This window comes from Lucilia sericata, unplaced genomic scaffold (assembly GCF_015586225.1).
Source record: "Lucilia sericata isolate MDLA Ls3-8-SP2 unplaced genomic scaffold, ASM1558622v1 Contig000213F_arrow, whole genome shotgun sequence".
NCBI classification, from domain to species: domain Eukaryota; kingdom Metazoa; phylum Arthropoda; class Insecta; order Diptera; family Calliphoridae; genus Lucilia; species Lucilia sericata.
Genome location: NW_023994241.1, coordinates 75,055 through 96,947, shown reverse-complemented (window position 1 = coordinate 96,947; position 21,893 = coordinate 75,055). Strand labels below are relative to the sequence as shown.

The window sequence follows — 21,893 nt, the reverse complement described above, 5'->3', positions numbered from 1 at the left end:
TAAGCAAGAATGTTGTTCGCTTTTCTTTAGGTAGAAAGAAAAAAACAGTGTGAGATTCTTATTCTTGAAATGAAATGTTTTGGGGTGGTTTTTGAAACATATAATTTTGGAAGTGCAATAAGAAAAGTAGATACAAACTATGACAAGTAATCAGTATTGATAAGAAAACAGAGCCTTGATGCCCCATTCAACTTAAATATACTAATGGAAAATATAGAGGGAATAAGCATATGCAAAAGTCACTATCTCTCATTTTCATAAAAAGACATTTTAATGGCAAATAATCCGCATATATCAGTGATATAAATTTCACAGACAAAAAACATTTTTGTCAATTTTATAGCAAAACTGATTTAAACGCCAATAGTCTGTATAATTTTTTGCTGTAAAAAAAGTTTCCTTTCCAATTTGAATACTAAACACAAATCCGTCAAAATATTTAAAATCGGCGTAAAAGTTTTCGCTCATAATGGTTTAATTTTATTGTCGTGTTTAATCATATAACGTTGAGTTTGGACCAAGAATTCGGTTTCTTTTACTCCATTAAAGTAGAAGAAAAACAAGTTAGAGTGCTATATTCGGCTGAGCCGAATCTTAAATACCCTCCACCAGCAACTTTTGTATTAATTAATAAAATATTTGTAGAAATTTCTCATGTCTTAAATAGAAAAATCCCAAGATTTAAACAGCTTAAATCTACTACAATTCCACGATTTATTGAACATTAGAAACGCCACTTTCTTTTAAATTTTTATAGCGCCATAAGATATGCTTTAGCGATATTTAGTATTTGCATGTATGCATGTGTGTGAAAGATTTAAGGATTTTCAAAATACATACATATATATAATTTTGTTCTACACAAATTGATAATGCAAATAGTTAAATACGGTTAAAGCGCCTTTAGGGGCAGGACCTAGTATGAGAGATATGACCAAATATAGACCGATCGTAAAAATTCTTTAAGCAAAATTTCTGTACATAAAAACTATATTTCAGTAAAATTTTGTATCTATATCGTAATTTAGTAATAAGTAATGTGTGTTCAAGTGATTTTCTGAAGGGACACTTGCATGGGACCCACCGCAACCATGTTATGAACCTATCGAGAAAAAATCTTGAAATATAATTTTTGTATACAAAACTATTATTTGTGCCAAATGTTGTATCAATGGCTTTATTTGGTAATGAGAAATGTGCTTTTAGGAGATTTTCGTAAAAGGACCTTGTATGGGAGCTATGACCAATTATGTATATAAAGACAAAATTTCAAAATTTTGTATTTATATAATGAATATTGTGCATTTAAGTGATTTTCTGGAGGGGACCTACTATGAGAGCTATGACCAAATATGGACCGATCGTAAAACAATTTTATAGTGTAATTTGCGTATATAAGAGCAATATTTTTGCTAAATGTATGGATATCAAGATTTGGTAATGAGTTTAAGTGATTTTCGGGAAGGAACCGTGTATGGGAGCTATGACCAAGGATGGACCGATCGTGAAAAATTTTTGAAATAACATTAAGTGTTTTTTGCATTACAAAATAATATTTATGAACAAAAATAGTATTTATTAATATCATTATTTGGTAATGAGTTATGTTCCTTTAAGTGTTTTTCTGAAAGGGACCTTGTATGGGAGCTATGATCAATTATGGATCGATAGGAAAACAATTTCACAGTAATATTTCTCTGTATATGAGCAATATTTCTGCCAAACTTTATATGGATATCTTAATTTAGTAATGAGTTATACGCGTTTAAGTGATTTTCGGGAGGGGACCTTGTATGGGAGCTATGACCAATTATGAACCGATCGGAAAAAACTTTCACAGTAATATTTCTATGCATATGGGCAATACTTATACCAAATTTTATATGCATATCTTAATTTAGTAATGAATTATGCGCGTTTAAGTGATTTTCGGGAGGGGACCTTGTATGGGAGCTATGACCAATTATGGACCGATCGGAAAAAAATGTCACAGTAATATTTCTGTGAATATGAGTAATACTTGTACCAAATTTTATATGGATATCTTAATTTAGTAATGAGTTATGCGCGTTTAAGTGATTTTCGGGAGGGGACCTTGTATGGGAGCTATGACCAATTTTGAACCGATCCAAAAAACATTTCACAGTAATATTTCTATGCATGTGGGCAATTTTTATACCAAATTTTATATGGATATCTTAATTAAGTAGTGATTTATGCGCGTTTAAGTGATTTTCGGGAGGGGACCTTGTATGGGAGCTATCACCAATTATGGACCGATCGGAAAAAACTTTCATAGTAATATTTCTGTGCATATGGGCAATACTTGTACCAAATTTTATATGGATATCTTAATTTAGTAATGAGTTATGCGCGTTTAAGTGATTTTCGGGAGGGGACCTTGTATGGGAGCTATGACCAATTATGGACCGATCGAAAAAAAACTTTCACAGTAATATTTCTGTGCATATGGGCAATACTTGTACCAAATTTTATATGGATATCTTAATTAAGTAGTGATTTATGCGCGTTTAAGTGATTTTCGGGAGGGGACCTTGTATGGGAGCTATCACCAATTATGGACCGATCGGAAAAAGCTTTTACAGTAATATTTCTATGCATATGGGCAATACTTATTCCAAATTTTATATTTATATCTTAATTTAGTAATGAGTTATGCGCGTTTAAGTGATTTTCGGGAGGGGACCTTGTATGGGAGCTATGTCCAATTATGGACCGATCCAGAAAATTTTTCTCTGAAAGAATTCTATTGACATAAGATTTTAATATATAAAATTTTGTGAAGATATCTACATTGTGATGGAAGTTATTAACGAAAAACCCGTTTTCCGGGAATATGTACTTTTGTATGGGAGGTATATGAAATTGTGGACCGATTCTGGCAATTTTCTGCACGGTTCAAGATCTTATGTAGAAACGAATGTATGGTGATTTTCATGGAATTATCTTGCATAGTTTTGGAGAAAATTACATTAGAATGTGTAAAAAATGCTTATTTTTTTCGAGGTTGTTTTAAATTTTGATTCATAACTTTTCCCGATGTGAACCGATTTTGCTCATTTTCAATACCAAACTGTACCGGATAATAATGAATATTTTGGGTGAATTTGGTTAAATTATATTGCTTCGTTTTAACGTGAGCGTGTTTTACACAGACAGACAGACGGACGGACGGACAGGCGGACATAGCTAAATCGACTCAGAATTTCATAAGGACCCGGAATATATATACTTTGTTGGGTCTCAGATGAATATTTCTTGGTGTTACACACGGAATGACAAAGTTATATATACCCTCTATCACCACTGATGGTGGTGGAGGGTATAAAAATTAAAATCTTCACGAACTAGCTAAATAAACAGTTGTTTTGTTTTTATCCTGGATATACCTACATATGTACATATTATTCCCAAGCATAAGAAAATAACACAGTAATCTTTTAAGTGTGAGAATTTGTTTGTTCTTTTTGTCACCCTTAATCCATGTACCGTCACTGTATGTCAGTTATCAACCCCTAGTTTCATACGTTTTACTTTAATGAAAAATACTATAATGTCCTTTATCTACTTACTATCCTTTATAATTCTCATTTTGTTTACAATATTTTTAACATATGAGATGAAGTTTGAGCCACGAAAAGCATACTTACCTGGCGTAGGGGTTACCGTGATCATGAAGGCGGTTCCCCCGGAGTGAGGCTTGATCATTGCACTTACGATTGAGTTGACCTCCGCGATTATTCCTAATGTGAATAACTCGTGCGTGTAATTTTTGATAGCCGGGAATGGCGTTCGCGCCGTCCCGACATTATTTAATTAATTTCAAGTAGAAACAAATATAGAACTCTTGGTGTGGACCTCCTGCTTAAGAGTTAAACAGCTTTTGACACCAACCGGTTAAAAAATCAATTTTATACCCTACACCACTTTAGTGGAGAGGGTATATTGGATTTGTGCTGATGTTTGTAACATACAAAAATATTCGTCCTAGACCCTTAAGTATACCAATCGGCTTAGAATCGTTTTCTGAGTCAATTAAGCTATGTCCGTCTGTTCAAGATAATTGGATGAAATTTGGCACGCACGTTTTATTTGACCCATGGACGAAGCCTATTGAAATAGTTAAAATCGGTCCATTATTTCACCTAGCCCCCATAGAACAAAACCCCCCGAAAAGGGCTTCTGAACTCATAATTATGTTAAATATACAGATATATCCACCACCTGGACAACAATCTTGCCGCGATGTGGTGGCTTAGTGCTGGCTGTGGCTCCCTGTCCTGCTATTGAGCTCTGTTGTTACAGAGTTCTCTCGCATGACAGCGAACCTTAAAGCCAGCATGACAAAAGGTTATCCTTCCCATTCCCAATCCCTGTTTTTATCCTTCCTCTCACCACTATCCCACTCCCCCACTTGTAAGGTTAAGGTGGTTGGTAGCAGTGCCGAGAACCTGAATGGCTAATTAGTGGTAAAAGAAGATTAGTCGCTAACAGCTCCCCTCTGGTGCTAAGACACGGGCCGGTTGTAATGCCTAGTCCAGTCCATGTACGCCGTCACTACATGGATCGTCCTTCCATTTACGAGCACACTCGTGGGACCAAAATATGAATGAAAAATCTCAACAAAAACAACAACAATAACAACGCAAGAAGGATGATATAGGCTTATCATCCGAAGATGACCTACTGGCCTCTAGCCAAGAGACCGTGGTCAGCAAGTCAGGTAGTGTGAGCGACCGTCATAGCACTCCACTACCCTCAAAACCCTTGACAACTACACCTTCCCAATCTGAAGCCAAGTCTGGCGACCAATTGGGAAAAAAACGAACAAAAAGGAAGAGTCAGAAAGACATCCTTAAAGCAAGATATGCCAAGGCACTGTTCATTCTAGACAAGATTGCCAAGAATGCTGCAAATGGCACTCCACACGAACGCGACGAAGAAGACCGCGTTAAGTATGAGGCTGTGGTAGATGAGTACCAGAAGTTTATGGAAACCATACCCAGCACATCCAAAGCAGCTGCAGAGGAAAGGTCCAAGCGGAACCGATCTCAGACTGAGGCAGGTGAACCGTCTAAAAGGAGGAAGGTTGCAGACAGCAAAACCACTCCAGGGCCTGCAACATCCGTAGTCATGTCAACCAGAAGACCATTCAACGAAGTGGTGAAGGACCATCTTCTAATGGCACTGGTGAACGAAAAAGACGGGCTTGGTCCATATTTGCCCCTAGACCCCATATAAAGCCTCTTTCACAAAATTAGTTTTTCATCCATAAATTGCTTAAATGTATCGGAACAAGGGAATATTGAAGATAAATGCTTTATTATGAAAAATAAATCACATTTAATATTCATAATTGGTGTAGGTAGTCGGCCACGCCCGACTATACTTTCTTACTTGTTTGAATATTGTGAAGTTGATACGACATCTAAACAAATACCATAATAAAACAATAAAAGGTAGAATCACTACAAAATATGTTGTCAATTATACATGCCTTGAATTGCCAGACTAATAGCAAACAAAAAATAAAAGTACAATTTAAATAAAACATCAAAAATTTAAACGAAATTGAAAAATAATTTAAATTCAATTTAAAAAAATTAAGAAGAAAAATGTCCTGAAAATGAAATTAAAGAATGGAGTGCAGTTTGCAGTGTTGAGCTGAAGAAACACTCCTGGATTTGCATGCATGAATAGGCCTCGTTCTGTGGTTCCTGTGCTGATGATTGTAACACCCAAACATTTGTCCAACACCCATCTTAAAGTACACCAATTGGTCTTACAGTTTTATGATACAAATCCAACATGTATGGTGAACTCCAGGTAGTGGTATTATAATTCACTTTTTGCCCAAGCAGTTCATCAGACTATAGAAGCGTAAGCTAGAATCGGTCTTATTAAGACAGAGTGTTTTATCCTACTTAGGGAAATACTCTTATCGAATATTTCGCAGCGTTTTTTAATCTATTTATTGATTAAAAAATTAATTTAAAAATATAATAATTATTAAAAAGTTTGCAGAGCATATTCATGTTCCACTGTAATTCTAGTATATAATTGTTCTACTGTATTTCAAATATAAACAAAATATTTCTCAATTTTCATTTGTTATTATTGGTATTTTTATACCCACCATCAAAAAAGATGGGGGGTATATTGATTTTGTCATTCCGTTTGTAACACATAGAAATATTGGTCATAGACCCACAAAAGTATATATATTCTGGGTCCTCATTAAATTCTAAGACGATCTAGCCATGTCTGTCCGTCTGTCCGTCCGTCCGTCCGTCTGTCTGTCTGTCTGTCTGTCTGTTGAAAGCACGATAGAGTCCGAATGGAAAGTGCTAGAGGGTTGAAATTTCACACAAATATTTATTATAGGTAAGGTTTGTTTGGTATTGAAAATGGGCAATATCGGTCCACGTTTTCGGATAGCCCCCATACAAGTGGCCCCTCGAAAAGCAGCTTTAACAGCCATAACTTGTTTAAAAATACGAATATAGCGATGAAATTCGATATAAGTAAGTTTCTTATGATCCAAAATCAATATGCGAAATTTTATGAGGATCGGTCCATAATTGACCCTACTCCCCATATAAGGTCCCCCTCAGAAAATGACTTTAACGCTCATTACTGGCTTAAAAATACTAGTATATAGATGAAATTCGACATAAGTAAGTTTCATACGAGTCAAAATCTATCTAAAAAATTTTATGAGGATCGCTCCATGATTGACCCTACCCCGCATATAAGGTCCCCTTCAGAAAATGACTGCAACGCTCATTAATGGTTTAAAAATACGAGTGTAGCGATGAAATTCGACACAAATAAATTTAATACGAACCAAATTCTATCTACCAAATTTTATGAGGATCGACCCATAATTGACCCTACCCCCCTATACATGGTCCCCTTCAGAAAATTACTTTAACGCTTATAACTGGCCTAAATATACGAGTATATAGATGAAATTCGACATAAGTAAGTTTCATTCGAGTCAAACGAGGTTTGATGGTGGGTATATAAGATTCGGCATAGCCGAATATAACACTCTTACTTGTTTTATTTCTGTTTTTTTATTTTTCTATTATTGGTAGAATCAGTAGGGAGAGTTATCAATTTTCTGCCTTGTTATGTCAAATATAGAAGAACTAAAAAGAGAAAAACTTCAAAATATTCAAATGAAAAACCACGAAAAATACCATGAAATGTTTCTTGAACGGCACACGCAAACAGTATTCCACACATTTATGTCCGTATTTTGATTTCCAATGGTTTTGCGTTCTTTTTTATTCAAATTATTAAATATAATTTTTTTTTCACAAAAATTTTCCGATAATTTTCATTTGATGTTTTGTTTTATATTTTTTAATTTTCTCTTTTGTGACAATTCAAGGCATGTAAAATTGAGAACGTACTCTTCTACTGATTCCACCTTCTAATTGTTATATTATGATTTGACATAAGAAGGCATATAATTTTAAACTCTCCCTAGTGCTTCTACCTTCTTATGATTGTATCATGACTTTACACAAAATAAATATATTTTCAAATACACATAATCCACAAATTGTTTTTCAATAAATAATATTTCAGTTGCAAATACCAATAATTTCAATCCAGATTACCGAATAATAAATAAAAATAGTTGTGTACACCATATATTAGTAACACTAACCGAACCGACTGAATTCGATTGGAAACAAATTCGGTTATCACAATGAATCTGTTTTCTCTGTGTATACTCACATATTTCCATATACAGTATAGAATGTTCGATTATCTTTACTAGAACAATTATTAATTCGGTGTTTCCAATCGAAAAAAGCGATATTGATTACAATAAATTTTAATTCGGTATTTCCAACCGACTTTAATATACAATTGGTAAATTTTTCTTGACATTTAAACAATTTTGTTCTAAAACATAACAAACAAATAAAAAATAACAAGTAAGAGTGTTATATTCGGCTATGCCGAATCTTATATACCCACCATCAAATCACTGCCATATAAATAAACTTTGATATTTTGAATATTTTATTATTATATATCGACATTAATGAGAACATCAGGGTAATATTTGAAAGAGGTCCATTAATGGGGGTTTAACTATTGACAGTACTCTTTCGAATTAAATATGTTGATTTATATAGGGAGTAAGGTTATATATACATATATGGGCCAATTCTCATAAAAGTCGGTAGGAAGATTTCAGTTCCCTATTTAGTTAGGTTTAATTATGGATCAATTCTCATAAAATATGGTAGAGAGATTTTAGTATAAAATTAGTTTATGTCGAATTGCATTGAGGTATTCGTATTTTTCTCGTTGTAGTCATTTTCTGAGGGGGAATTTATATGGGGTGGGGTTATAATGGACTGATCCGCACACAAATTAGTAGAGAGATTTCGGTTCCTATAGAATTTATCAGTGTCGAATTTCATCGCTGTACTCGCATTTTTAAGCCAGTAATGAGCGTTTGGTCAATTATGGACCGATCCCCACAAAATTTTGTAGAGAGATGGCCAGTAGTGAGCGTTAAAGTAATTTTCTGTTGGGGACCTTATATGGGGGATAGGGTCATTTAAACCCCGATCCCCATACAATTTGTGGAAAGGTTTTTAGCTCCTAAGATACTTATTTATGTCAAATTAAAGACATTTTCAGAAGGGGACCTTAAATGGGCGGGTAGGATTAATTATGGACGATCAACATAACATTTGGTAGAGAGATTATGGCTCTTATAAAACTTACTTCTGTGAAATATCATCGCTATACTCTTATTTTTAAGCCAGGAATGAGCGTTAAAGTAATTTTATGGAGGGGACCTTATATAAGGAGTAGGGTCAACTATGGACCGATCCACATAAAATCTGCCGATCCCCATAAAATTTGGTAGAGATTTCGGCTCATATAATTTCATCGCTATACTCGTATTTTTAATCCAGTAATGAGCGTTAAAGTAATTTTATAAAGGGGACCTTATATCGGGGGTAGGGTCAGTTATGGACCGATCCACATAAAATTTGTTGGAGAGATTTTCACTCGTATGAAACTTACTTCTGTGAAATTTCATCGCTATACTCGTATTTTTACGCCAATAATGAACGTTAAAGTCATTTTCTGAAGGAGACCTTATATGGGGGGTAGGGTCAATTATTGACCGATCCACATATAGTTTGGTGGAGAGATATTAACTTGTATGAAACCAATGTGTCTCAAATTTCATCGCTATATTAGTATGTTTAAACCACTAATCAGCATTGTAGTCATTTTCAAAAGGGGACCTTATATGGGGGGTAGGGCCAATTATGGACGGATCCACATAAAATTTGGTGGAGAGATTTTCACTCGTATAAAACATACTTATGTCAAATTTCATCGCTATACTCGTATTTTTACGCCAATAATGAGAGTTAAAGTCATTTTCTGAAGAGGACCTTATATGGGGGGTAGGGTCAATTATGGACCGATCCGCATATAGTTTAGTGGAGAGATATTGGCTTGCATGAAACTTATGTGTGTCGAATTTCATCGCTATATTCGTATTTTTAAGCCAGTAATCAGCTTTTTAGTCATTTTCTAAAGGGGACCTTATATGGGGGGTAGGGCCAATTATGACCCTATGTCCGCCATAATTCAGAATTTTATTTCGGAAGTCAAAAAACTGACCTATGCAAAATTTTGTGCCATTTGCTTCAGAAACAACGAATTTGTGAATGTTTGAAGCTCTTTATACAATATTCCGGGGGGTACATTTGTATGGGAGCTATGTGAAATCGTTGACCGATTTTGCCCATTTTCAATACCAAACATTTCTGAGCAATAAAAAATATTTTGGAAAATTTCATCTCAATATCTCTTTTCTTGTGGACGCTATCGTGCCAACAACAGACAGACGGACGGACATGGCTAGATCGTTTTAGAATCTTACGAGGTCCCAGAATATATATACTTTTTTGGGGTCTGTGAACAATATTTCGATGTGTTACACACGGAATGATGGTGGGTATAAAAAATGCCTGTAGGTATGGACACACAGCGTTCTGAAATTAAACATGTGATGTTTATTTTATATTTTATACATGGAAACAATTTTTACTTGTAATTTCTTTTAAAAATCTGCAAAACTTCTATTTATTTTAAATTTTTTATTTTATTTGTAAATGTTTGTTCTTTTTTATTTCTTTATTATTTTAGTACTAAATATTTTTAAATGTCAAGTAAACTAACCATTTGTATATTGAATTCGATTGGAAATACCGAATTAGATTTTATTGTAATAAATATCGATTTTTTCGGTTGGAAATACCGAATTATTCTCTATTTTATTAATATAACCGAACTTTTTAAACTTTTAATGACATAATTAAAATAACCGTTTATAAAGCTCAAGTTGGTTAGATTAACTGAATGTATAGTTAGGCGAACCTTAGTTCGATTACAGTTTTGTTTTTTCAGTTGTAATTATATAATATATGTATGTTGAAAGTATTGTTTTTTAATAACTACAACTAATATTCTTTTATAGTAAATAAATAATTGCAACTGTGACCGATTTCTAACCAATAATTTTTCTGTGTGTACAAATATTTGATCAATTAGAAAAGTATTAATGTAAAAGTAAAGCGTGCCAAAAAAAGCATCCAATTATCTTGAAAATTGCGACCTGTACCTTGCGCACAAGGTTTACATGGACAGCCAGCCAGACGGACGGACGGACATAGCTTAATCGACTCAGAAAACGATTCTAAGCCGATTGGTATACTTTAAGGTGGGTATAGGACGAATATTTTTGTATGTTACAAACATCAGCACTAAAGTGGTGTAGGGTATAATTAAGAATATTTATTGTGGTTTTAATTTGAGGCCGCCTCAAAAAAAAGTGGCATATGGTCCCCCTTCTACCCTACTGATTACTTGTCATAGTTTGTATCTACTTTTCTAATAGCTCTTCTAAAATTATACGTTTCAAAAACCACCCCAAACATTTCATTTCAAGAATTCCTCACTGTTTTTTCTTTCTACCTAAAGAAAAGCGAACAACATTCTTGCTTATCCTTTGTAATTCTCATTTAGTTTGTAATATTTTTAATATAACTGATGAAGGTTAAGCAACGAAAAGCATACTTACCTGGCGTAGGGGTTACCGTGATCATGAAGGCGGTTCCCCCGGAGTGAGGCTTAATCATTGCACTTACGATCGAGTTGACCTCCGCGATTATTCCTAATGTGAATAACTCGTGCGTGTAATTTTTGTTAGCCGGGAATGGCGTTCGCGCCGTCCCGATTCAATAATAAATTTCAAATACCATTTATATATATCATAGTTGCAAGATTTTATAAAATTTGTTGTGTGTCGTATTGTCCCTGGACGTTATGACGCACTATATTCAGTCATAGTGTCCATGGACGTTATGACAATTTCAAAAGTGTCACAATGTCTATGAGCAAAATGGACATAAAGTCCATGGATTTCAAAGCGTCTATTTATCAAAAATGATTTAATTTAGCGAAGCCGGAATTCAAAATACCCCAAAGATTAAAAACCCTGCACCCGTCCGCAGGGCGTTTATCTTTTTTAAATGCATACGAAACGCAACATACATCAAATTTAGGAGCAATTTTTTCCGGGATAAGAGTGTCCCTGTCTTAAATTCAAAACAAAATTTTCAATACATTTCTGTTTCGAAAGAGTCTAAAAGTTCATGGACATAATGACACTTTTAAGAATTGTCCTGGCACTTTTTAGTCATGACAGTCCATGGACATTATGACACGCTACCAGCATATATGTATATCACAAATTTTAGCGACCTTATGTGGAAGCTAGAGCAATATTGTCTTAAATTCTGAAACACTGAAATGGCGACTTCTATCTAAGTATATTTTGGGGTACTTGGGGCTAGCTATTGTCGCACTTCATATTATTATTCTTGGGTTCTTAAAACTGAGTTTGGGTAAATCTGTTTACAATTGCTATATAACTTATTTCTGAACATTCAAATGATTTTCCAGGAGTTTTCCGATTTGTATTGGGTCTGGATGACACCATGGGTTCCATCTCTTAAAGGAAGTTTCCCTACACAAATTAAAAAAGGATCTCAAGAAATAAATGTATCATAACACATTTTGCATTTCAGGTGACAAATTAGGTAGGTTTTGAACGATTTTGATGGTTTTTTGGAAATAAATTGGTAGAATTAAAATTTTGTCAGTGGAGCACTAATGAAGGAGGATCCTAAGTTAAAACATTTTTATCACAAAATTTTGACGTATAGGAAAAACATGCAATTGGAGCTCCCAAATCGAAAGTCTTATTTCTTCGGAGTTCTTTTACTTACTATAGGATCAGAATTGCTTCGTATGGATGTAAGAAGTACAATTTATAGTAATACGACGAAAAGTTGCATATATTGTTGGTATTTGAAATTTATTATTGAATCGGGACGGCGCGAACGCCATTCCCGGCTAACAAAAATTACACGCACGAGTTATTCACATTAGGAATAATCGCGGAGGTCAACTCGATCGTAAGTGCAATGATTAAGCCTCACTCCGGGGGAACCGCCTTCATGATCACGGTAACCCCTACGCCAGGTAAGTATGCTTTTCGTGGCTCAAACTTCATCACTTATGTTGAACATATTTTTAACTATGCAAGAATTATAAAGTATAAAGAGCCTTTTTCACCAAAATTAAAAAGTTCATGTATTCTTTTCATGATGTAAGCGGTATCTGTTTTTATACCCACCATCAAAAAATATGGGGTGTATATTGTTTTTGTCATTCCGTTTGTAACACATCGAAATATTCATCTAAGACCCATAAAAGTATATATATTCTGGATCCTTATTAAATTCTAAGACGATCTAGCCATGTCTGTCCGTCTGTCTGTTGAAAACACGATAGAGTACTAACGGAAGTAGCTAGCGGACTAGCATAGACATTTTATATTGATGAAGTTTGTTTGGTATTGAAAATGGACCCATATAAGGTCCCCTTCAGAAATGTCTTTAACGCTCATAACTGTGTAAAAGAAGCATCAATAGCTATGAAATTCGACATGAACATATTTTATAGGAACCTTAATATCATTGTAAAATTTTATAATGATCGCTCCATAATTGACCCTATCACCATATAAGTTCCCCGTCAGAAAATTACTATAACGGATAACTGTCTAAAAGAAGCATCTATAGCGATAAAATTCGACATGAATATATTTTATAGGAACCTAAATCGCCTTTTAAAATTTTATAAGGATCGGTTCATAATTGACCCTACCCCCATATAAGGTCCCCTTCAGAAAATGGCTTTAACGCTCATTACTAGCCTAAACTAAAATCGTTCTAGAAAATTTGACGAGGATCGGTCCATAACTGACCAAACCTCTCCCCCAAATAAGGTCCCTCTCAGAAAATGACTTTAACGCTTTTTACTACCTTAAAAATACAAGTACAGCGACGAAATTCGACATAAACAAGTTTTGTTCGAGCCAAAATTTCTCTACCTAATTTTAGGAGGATTAGTCCAAAATTTATCCTTACGATACACATATGTGTGATGGTAAAATTATACATAGATGTTATAAATGAGAAAATTGTTTTGATAATAACGAAAGCATCGATTCTTAAAATCAAAGTTTATTTATAAGGAAGCATTTCTTTTCGGCAATGATTTGATGGTGGGTATACAAGATTCGGCACAGCCGAATATAACACTCTTACTTGTTGATAACAATTTTGCAAGTTTTCTTCGCGATATTCCATTATGAAACTGGATTTAATTTAGTATTAGTATAGAAATCGTTTTATAACACTAGTTCTCAAACTACTCTTTAGAGGCTTTTTAGAATGATATGATTCTTCTTCATCGATAGATAAATGTAATACCATTAGTTCCAAAAATGTATTCAAATAATCTATTTTGGAACGAATAATTAAAGCCTTGTGTTAGCATGGTGGAGTGGTATTAGAAGGTTGTTGCAAATTCCACCTTAAGATATATCATTACTCTTAAACGTTTTCCTTTCTTCCTTTTTGTATAATTGCTTGTATTGTATCTGAAATTAATTATATAACTTCGGGACGGCGCGAACGCCATTCCCGGCTATCAAAAATTACACGCACGAGTTATTCACATTAGGAATAATCGCGGAGGTCAACTCAATCGTAAGTGCAATGATCAAGTCTCACTCCGAGGGAACCGCCTTCATGATCACGGTAGCCCCTACGCCAGGTAAGTATGCTTTTCGTTGCTTAAACTTCATTACTTATGTTGAAAATATTACAAACTAAATAAGAATTATTAAGGTTAAAAGGAAAGAAAGAGTATAAAAACAAGGGCGGAAATCGTTATGTAGTGTTAGTGCACGGATTAAGGGTGGATAACCAAATAATTCCACTTAACAAAATATTTAAAATTCCTTTGCCAACAAAGAAACGTTCAATTCATTATATGTATATGTTGTAGCGTACAGGATTGGCATAATCCAATGTTTAATCTCATTTTGCTATTTTTTAAATAACTGGTAAACAAAGCAAAGGATTTGATAAATTAAACCAGATTCTGATAGTAGAGGACAATATTTCATCTAAATTGAAATTTAATTTTTATTTATCTAATATTCTCGGTAACTATTTCACCACTAAAAACACAGTTTGCATGTCTATATTGTTTTCGAACATATTATACTGTTACGTACTGTTATTAAAGTACTTATTTTTGTTAGTAAAGTACTTAGTGCTGTTAGTAAAGTACTTAGTGTTGTTATCTTGACAAAGGGAACAAATATCTCGTCGAAGTATTGACCATTTCTTCGTGCATAATCTTTCGCTATTAATCGATTTCTGTTTCTTTATTTAATTTCTGTTTCTTTATTTGTACCTGTCTTTTTCTTCCAAATTACAATTACAGCACGAACTTTTCGATCTCGTACAAGCCATTTATCATCCGGCTACTCCGAGAAATCAGACGTTATAACATCCCATAATTCACGGTCCAACAATAGCATTTCCACATTAAATTTCCATGTGTGATAATTGTTGTCATTTAGTTTTGGAAATTAAAATGGAGACACCACATAGATGATAGGATCAACAAGGCACATTGTTGCTGGGCAATATATAGGTGAACCATAGTCCTGAAATGGAGTCTTAGTCCTACTATGAGACATTGACTTTATAAAAGTGTAATTAGACCAAATATAGCTTATGCTTCAAGAATCTGGTGGACTTCTTTGGACAAAAAGTGTAATATTGGATATAAGTGGTGCCATGAGTAGACTCTGAAAATGTTGCTAGATAAGTAGTCTACCCATTGAAACATATTTAAGATATGAGGCTGCACTTACAACCGAACGGCTCTTTACCTTAGGCGTACTGGCCAAAAGCGGTTATAGGACACGTCATCAATGTATACTGGACACATTGGAAGGCTATACACAATCATCGGACGTGCCTGTCGGAAATTTTGAAACGCTGATAGAATGTCATGGTCACGCGGAACATCAGAGCAAATGCCCCTTGATACACGAATGTCTCTTAATTTGGGGGCAAAGTGGGCTTGGGGTTCTATGTTGAAGAACCAGAGGTAGGGTATCATATGGGTAACAGGCCACACGGGAGTAGTCGGGAACGAAAGAGCGAATGTAAAAGGTTTAAAGGGAAGAGGTTAATATATGTTTGAGAGGCATCACTAATGTCTTTAGGAATAATGAAACGGTGGGTAGAACCACAAAGATTCTATGGGATGGCCCTAACGAGAGCAGGAAAAGAAGCCTTCTCAAACTGAGCAAGTCTGAGGTTAGTATGATGGTAAGTATTCTGACCCATAGGATTACGGGAACAGCTGCAAAATTGGACGTGCGGATTCAGACGAATGTAGATAATGCAGAGAAGACAATAAGACTCTGGAGCACTTTCTTTGCCATTGTCAGGCAATCGTTTCAAGTATCTTGGAAGTGCTGTATACGGACAGCAAAGTTGCCATTAAAAACCTAGAGGGTGTCTTTACGACATCTAGGTTAACCGAAGAAATGCGGGTATTTCTTAATGAAATAGCAAGACATTCTTGGATAACGCAAATAAGGGTCCCTGCACATAGTAATTGTCTGGGAAACTGTATTGATGACGAACTTGCCAGAAACGGTGCAATGCGAGGGGAGAATGAGATCGACGCCTTCACTGGTATCTCCCTTACAAACTGTAAAGCACTTGTTCAAAATGAACTATATGAAATGGCTCAGATCAGTTGGTTTAGTGAAACCACATGTCTAACTTCGAGGTCAACATGGCCTCTATATGATGCCCCTAAATCTAGCAAATTAGAACGCTGTTATCGGTAATAACGGGACACTGTGTTATTTGCAATCACGCCAGAAGAATGGGTCTCCAGTACAAAGACTATATCTCATCTTCTCTGTTACTGTCCGACATTGGGAATAGGGAACTCTATTTTAGATCTGCTGTTCTCTCCTATATGGAGGATATATCTGCGATAAATGTAAAGAATAACCTAAAATTCGTGATTCGAACCGGTTGGTTTAACTCTGAAAGTAGTGAATTATTTTTGTAGGAAAAAAACTCCTATGACCAATAGGGCATCACAACGGGACCGAAATCAGACGGATCCCCTTGAGCCACTTAAACTTGTTTGAGTGGCTACAATTCTTACCTAAACCTAAATGTTCTAGTATCATTCCAAAAATATTCCCCTATTCTGCATTTCGATTACGTTTCCGCATTCAATTGGTATTCCAACAAAAAACGGAATCGTAAGAAAAAGCAATTCCATATTATTTCAATGCTGTATGGTCGTAACTACGTTTTTGTTGTTCTTTTAGTGGCGGAGCCTTGAATCGAGATTCGGAATACCAAAGTTGCCAAACGGAGAAAATTTCGATTCGAATTGAAATGCAGAATAGGAGTGAATGATGCTGCTGATTTTCCCATATAAAGTCCCCTTCAGAAAATGACTTGATGGACAAAATTCTGTAGGAAATTAGAGTTTTTGCCACATGTCATTTGTATTATAGAAAAAAAAACACAATTTATTTTCGGTCGTTATTAAATTTATTTATTCGTCATTAGTTCAATTTACCATTTTTAAAAGTTTAATTATTAATAATTGAAAAGCTATAAATTTTCATGTTGTTTTTTAACAAATTTGTTATTGCATAAAATGCATTTTTTTTTGTGATAATAAAAATTATAATTATGAAAAATTCATACAAAAATTATATAAAAAAATTGTAATTAATTTTAAATAAAACGGTTTTAATGTATATTTTTTTTAAATTTGTTTAGAATAAAAAAAAGTGTTCCATAAAAAATTCTTAACAAAAAGAACTATTTAATTATAATTTAATTTAGAAAAAAATTAAATATTCTGCTTAATAAAGATTGGCACAAAATGGAATAGAAAATTACAAAAAAAATAGTTGTTTTAAATTTAACTTTAATATAACGGCAAATTACAAAAAATAAAAAATATATTAAAAATATTACACAAATACAATACAGTAGTACAAAAATAATTGTAAATAAATTTAATAATAGTTATAGTAATAATAATAATAATAATAAGATTAGCAAGTAATAGTTGAAATGGGGGTTAATATCCTGGCTAAAGGATACTTGGACATACATAAATTACACAAACATACAAGATTGCTAAAAGGCATTATAAAATAAGTGAGTGTGTGTTGTATGTGCGTTTAGATTTGATTTGTTTTAATTAAACTTAAAAATCTAAAAAAAAAATATTAAATAATACACTTTAGTGTATTTCTATCTGTTGTTGTTGTTGTTAAAGGATTTAAATATAACAGAAATTATAATAAAATCTTAACTTTATTGTGCCTGTTTATTGCAGATTAGTAACATAAATATATATTTTTTATATTTTCTTTTTAACACATCTTTATTAAAATTTCATTTTATTTAGACTTTTTTTCTTTCTTCGCAGACGTGTGACAGACAATTTCCCTCGCTTAGTTTTGTTAACCAAAAATCTTTTCGAAGCAAGTGTGGCAGTAGGGTTTATCATTTTGTTCCTTGAATGTACCCTTATTCAATTGTTTCAAACAGAAGGCACAAACAAAATGTTCCGGATGGAATTTCTTAAACATGGCTGTAATACAGCGACCCGTTATAGGTTTCGAACAGCCAGCACACAATGAACCACGTTTGGCATGATAGTGAGTTTCACAGTAGGGCAAACCTTCGTGATCAAAGAATGAACCACCATGGAAGGGTTGTCGGCAATCCTACAATGAGAAAGATAGAATTTCGAAATTTATATTAATAAGTTTTAATAGTTTAATATAATTTAAGCAATAGTTATTATAAATATTTTTAAAGATAATTGCAATTTTGAGTATTTTAAAGGAAAACAAGTTAGAGTGCTATATTCGGCTCTGCCGAATCTTAAATACCCTCCACCAGCAAGCTACTTTTCATTGAGACCCATTTAACTATCTAATTTTTAGATAACTTGGCGAAATTTTTGTTTCCTTATTGAGGGTACTAACATTTATGCATATGTCAAACTAATTTAATTAGGTCGAGAAAAATGTATATTAATAGGCCAGTTTGAAAACATTTTAATATAATGATATATCTGTACACAGAACATACTCATTTTGAATTTTATCCGGATATAATCATTTAATTACGAATTAAGTGATATTAAGTGATTTTCAGAAGTATACCTTATATGGGAGCTAAGACAACCTATGGACCGATCCGGAAGAAAAAAATCCGTAGAATGATTTATATATACAAAATAAACATTTATGTCGAATTTTATCCCGATAACTTTGATTATCAAGTGCATTTGAGTAACTTTCGGAAATGGACCTTATATGGGAGTTGTGACCAATTATCAACCGATAAAGAAAAAATTTAGTATAATGATTACTACAATAGATTTATTAATTAATGAAATATTTGCGTTTAGGTGATTTTCGGAAGTGGACTTTATATGTATAGGAGCTATGACCTTACACAAAACATATTTGTGTCGAATTTTATCAAGATACCTTTATTTGATAATGAAATATGTGCGTTTAAGTGATTTTTTTGAAGTGGACCTTATATAGGAGCTACTACAATATATGGATCAATCCGGAAAAAATTTGGTAGAATGATTTATATGCTCACAAAACATATTCAAATCGTACTTCATCCCGATAGCCTTATTATTCAAAGAAATATATGCGTTTAATTGATTTTCGTATGTGGACCCTCTATGGGAGCCTATCCGGAAAAAATTTCGTAGAGTGATTCATATAAAGACAATACATATTTGTGTCGAATTTTGTCAAGATAACTTTATTTAACAATGAAATATGTGCGATTAAGTAATTTTAGGAAGTGGAACTTATATGGGAGCTATCACCAATAATGGACCGATCCGGGGAAAAAGTGGTAGAATGATTTATATGTACACATTACATATTCAAGTCGAATTTTATCCTTATAGCTTTAGAATTTAATGAAATATATTCGTTTAATTGATTTTCGGAAGTGGACCTTCTATGGGAGCTATGACCTATTATGAGCCTATCCGGAAAAAATTTCGTAGAGTGACTCATATAAAGACAAAACATATTTGTGTCGAATTTTATGAAGATAGCTTTATTTGACAATGAAATATATGCGTTTAAGTGATTTTCGGAAGTGGACCTTATATGGGAGCTATGACCATAATTGGTCATAGCTCCCATATAAGGCCTATTCGGAAAAAATTTAGTAGAGTAATTCATACAACAAAATCTATTTATGTCAAATTTTATCACGATAGCTTTATTTGACAATGAAATATGTGTTTTTAAGTGATTTTCGGAAGTGGGCCTTATATGGGAGCTATGACCAATAATGGACCGATCCGTAAAAAATTTGGTAGAATGATTTGTATGTATACAAAACACATTTAACTCGACTTTTATCACAATAGCTTTACTCATCAAAGAAATATGTGCGTTTAGGTGATTTTCGGAAGTGGACCTTATATGAAAGCTATGACCAATTGTGGACCGACTGAGATCTGCGTTGATAGTATGATTTCTATTCATATTATATTTGCATGTACAAAATTTTGTGTTGATACCGATATATATGAGGGAGTTATTAACGATAAACTAATTTCCGGGAATATATACCTTTGTATGGGGGCTATGGTAAATATTGGATCGATTGTAAAGATTTTGAACATAATTGATTACTGCCCTGAAAAAATAATGTGTGACAAAATTCATCGAAATATCTTTGGTAGTTTCCGAGAAAACTTCAAAAGAATTATGAAAAAACCTTATTTTTTTTCGAGGTAGTCTGAAATTTTTACTTATAACTTTTTACGTTGTGAACCGATTTTGCTGATTTTCAATACCAAACTGCTTAGGAAAATAGTGAATATTCTTAGTGAATTTGGCTGATTTCTTTTGCTTAGTTTTGACGTGAGCGTGTTTTAACCAGACAGACAGACAGACAGACAGACAGACGGACAGACGGACAGACGGACATAGCTAAATCGACTCAGAATTTCATAGGGACCCAGAATATATATACTTTGTTGGGTCTCAGACGAATATTTCTTGGTGTTACACACGGAATGACAAACTTATATATACCCTCTATCACCACTGATGGTGGTGGAGGGTATAATAATGACATTTGATATTAATCGAAATATCAATAGAATTTCAATGGCGATTTCGAACAAGATACGGGAGTTTGGACCAAATCATTTATGGGCGAGAAATGTTCGAACTCTTAAAGAACTTATGCACCGAATTCGAAAAATATCTCTGTTTTACAAAAAATATCTCTTATCTCTTATATTTCCGTTTGGAAATTCTAACTTACACGAGACATACTTAATATTAGGTAACGGAGACACAGAAGTCGAAACTCAAGGCTTGAAACGCAGATATCTATCTATCTATCTATCTATCTATCTATCTATCTATCTATCTATCTATCTATCTATCTATCTATCTATCTATCTATCTATCTATCTATCTATCTATCTATCTATCTATCTATCTATCTATCTATCTATCTATCTATCTATCTATCTATCTATCTATCTATCTATCTATCTATCTATCTATCTATCTATCTATCTATCTATCTATCTATCTATCTATCTATCTATCTATCTATCTATCTATCTATCTATCTATCTATCTATCTATCTATCTATCTATCTATCTAGACTATAGACTAGACTATAGACTAGACTATAGACTAGACTATAGACTAGACTATAGACTAGACTATAGACTAGACTATAGACTAGACTATAGACTAGACTATAGACTAGACTATAGACTAGACTATAGACTAGACTATAGACTAGACTATAGACTAGACTATAGACTAGACTATAGACTAGACTATAGACTAGACTAGACTAGACTAGACTATAGACTAGACTATAGACTAGACTATAGACTAGACTATAGACTAGACTATAGACTAGACTATAGGCTAGACTATAGACTAGACTATAGACTAGACTATAGACTAGACTATAGACTAGACTATAGACTAGACTATAGACTACACTATAGACTAGACTATAGACTAGACTATAGACTAGACTATAGACTAGACTATAGACTAGACTATAGACTAGACTATAGACTAGACTATAGAATAGACTATAGATTAGACCATAGACTAGATAATATACTAGACTATAGAATAGACTATAGATTAGACCATAGACTAGACTATATACTAGACTATATACTAGACTATAGAATAGACTATAGATTAGACCTAGACTATAGACTAGACTATAGACCAGAATATCGACAAGACTATAGACTAGACTATAGACTAGACTATAGACTG

The 21,893-nt window shown here is 33.6% G+C and overlaps 1 protein-coding gene and 4 non-coding genes across 10 annotated transcripts in view; 2 read left to right on the top strand and 3 right to left on the bottom strand.

Moving 5' to 3' along the window:
• The first annotated feature begins 3,663 nt into the window (after window positions 1-3,663).
• LOC119602194 lies at window positions 3,664-3,828 on the top strand. Its single transcript, XR_005231317.1, has one exon. It is a non-coding gene; the product is annotated as a U1 spliceosomal RNA (small nuclear RNA).
• Window positions 3,829-11,153: 7,325 nt separating this feature from the next.
• On the top strand, window positions 11,154-11,318 carry LOC119602198. Its single transcript, XR_005231320.1, has one exon. It is a non-coding gene; the product is annotated as a U1 spliceosomal RNA (small nuclear RNA).
• Window positions 11,319-12,470: 1,152 nt separating this feature from the next.
• Window positions 12,471-12,635, bottom strand: LOC119602197. The gene has a single exon (XR_005231319.1). It is a non-coding gene; the product is annotated as a U1 spliceosomal RNA (small nuclear RNA).
• Window positions 12,636-14,111: 1,476 nt separating this feature from the next.
• Window positions 14,112-14,276, bottom strand: LOC119602192. Its single transcript, XR_005231315.1, has one exon. It is a non-coding gene; the product is annotated as a U1 spliceosomal RNA (small nuclear RNA).
• A 2,812-nt stretch (window positions 14,277-17,088) lies between these two features.
• LOC119602185 (leupaxin) overlaps window positions 17,089-21,893 on the bottom strand; it is a 74,070-nt gene continuing 69,265 nt past the window's right edge. For 4 of the 6 annotated variants that reach the window (XM_037953558.1, XM_037953564.1, XM_037953560.1 and 1 more), the window contains exon 9: window positions 17,090-18,298. In XM_037953558.1, coding sequence (XP_037809486.1) covers window positions 18,032-18,298 — 267 coding nt within the window. In that variant the 3' untranslated portion in view covers window positions 17,090-18,031. Of the gene's footprint in view, window positions 18,299-21,893 lie in introns of all 6 variants that reach the window. The other 2 variants (XM_037953562.1, XM_037953559.1) reach the window with 1 other exon arrangement.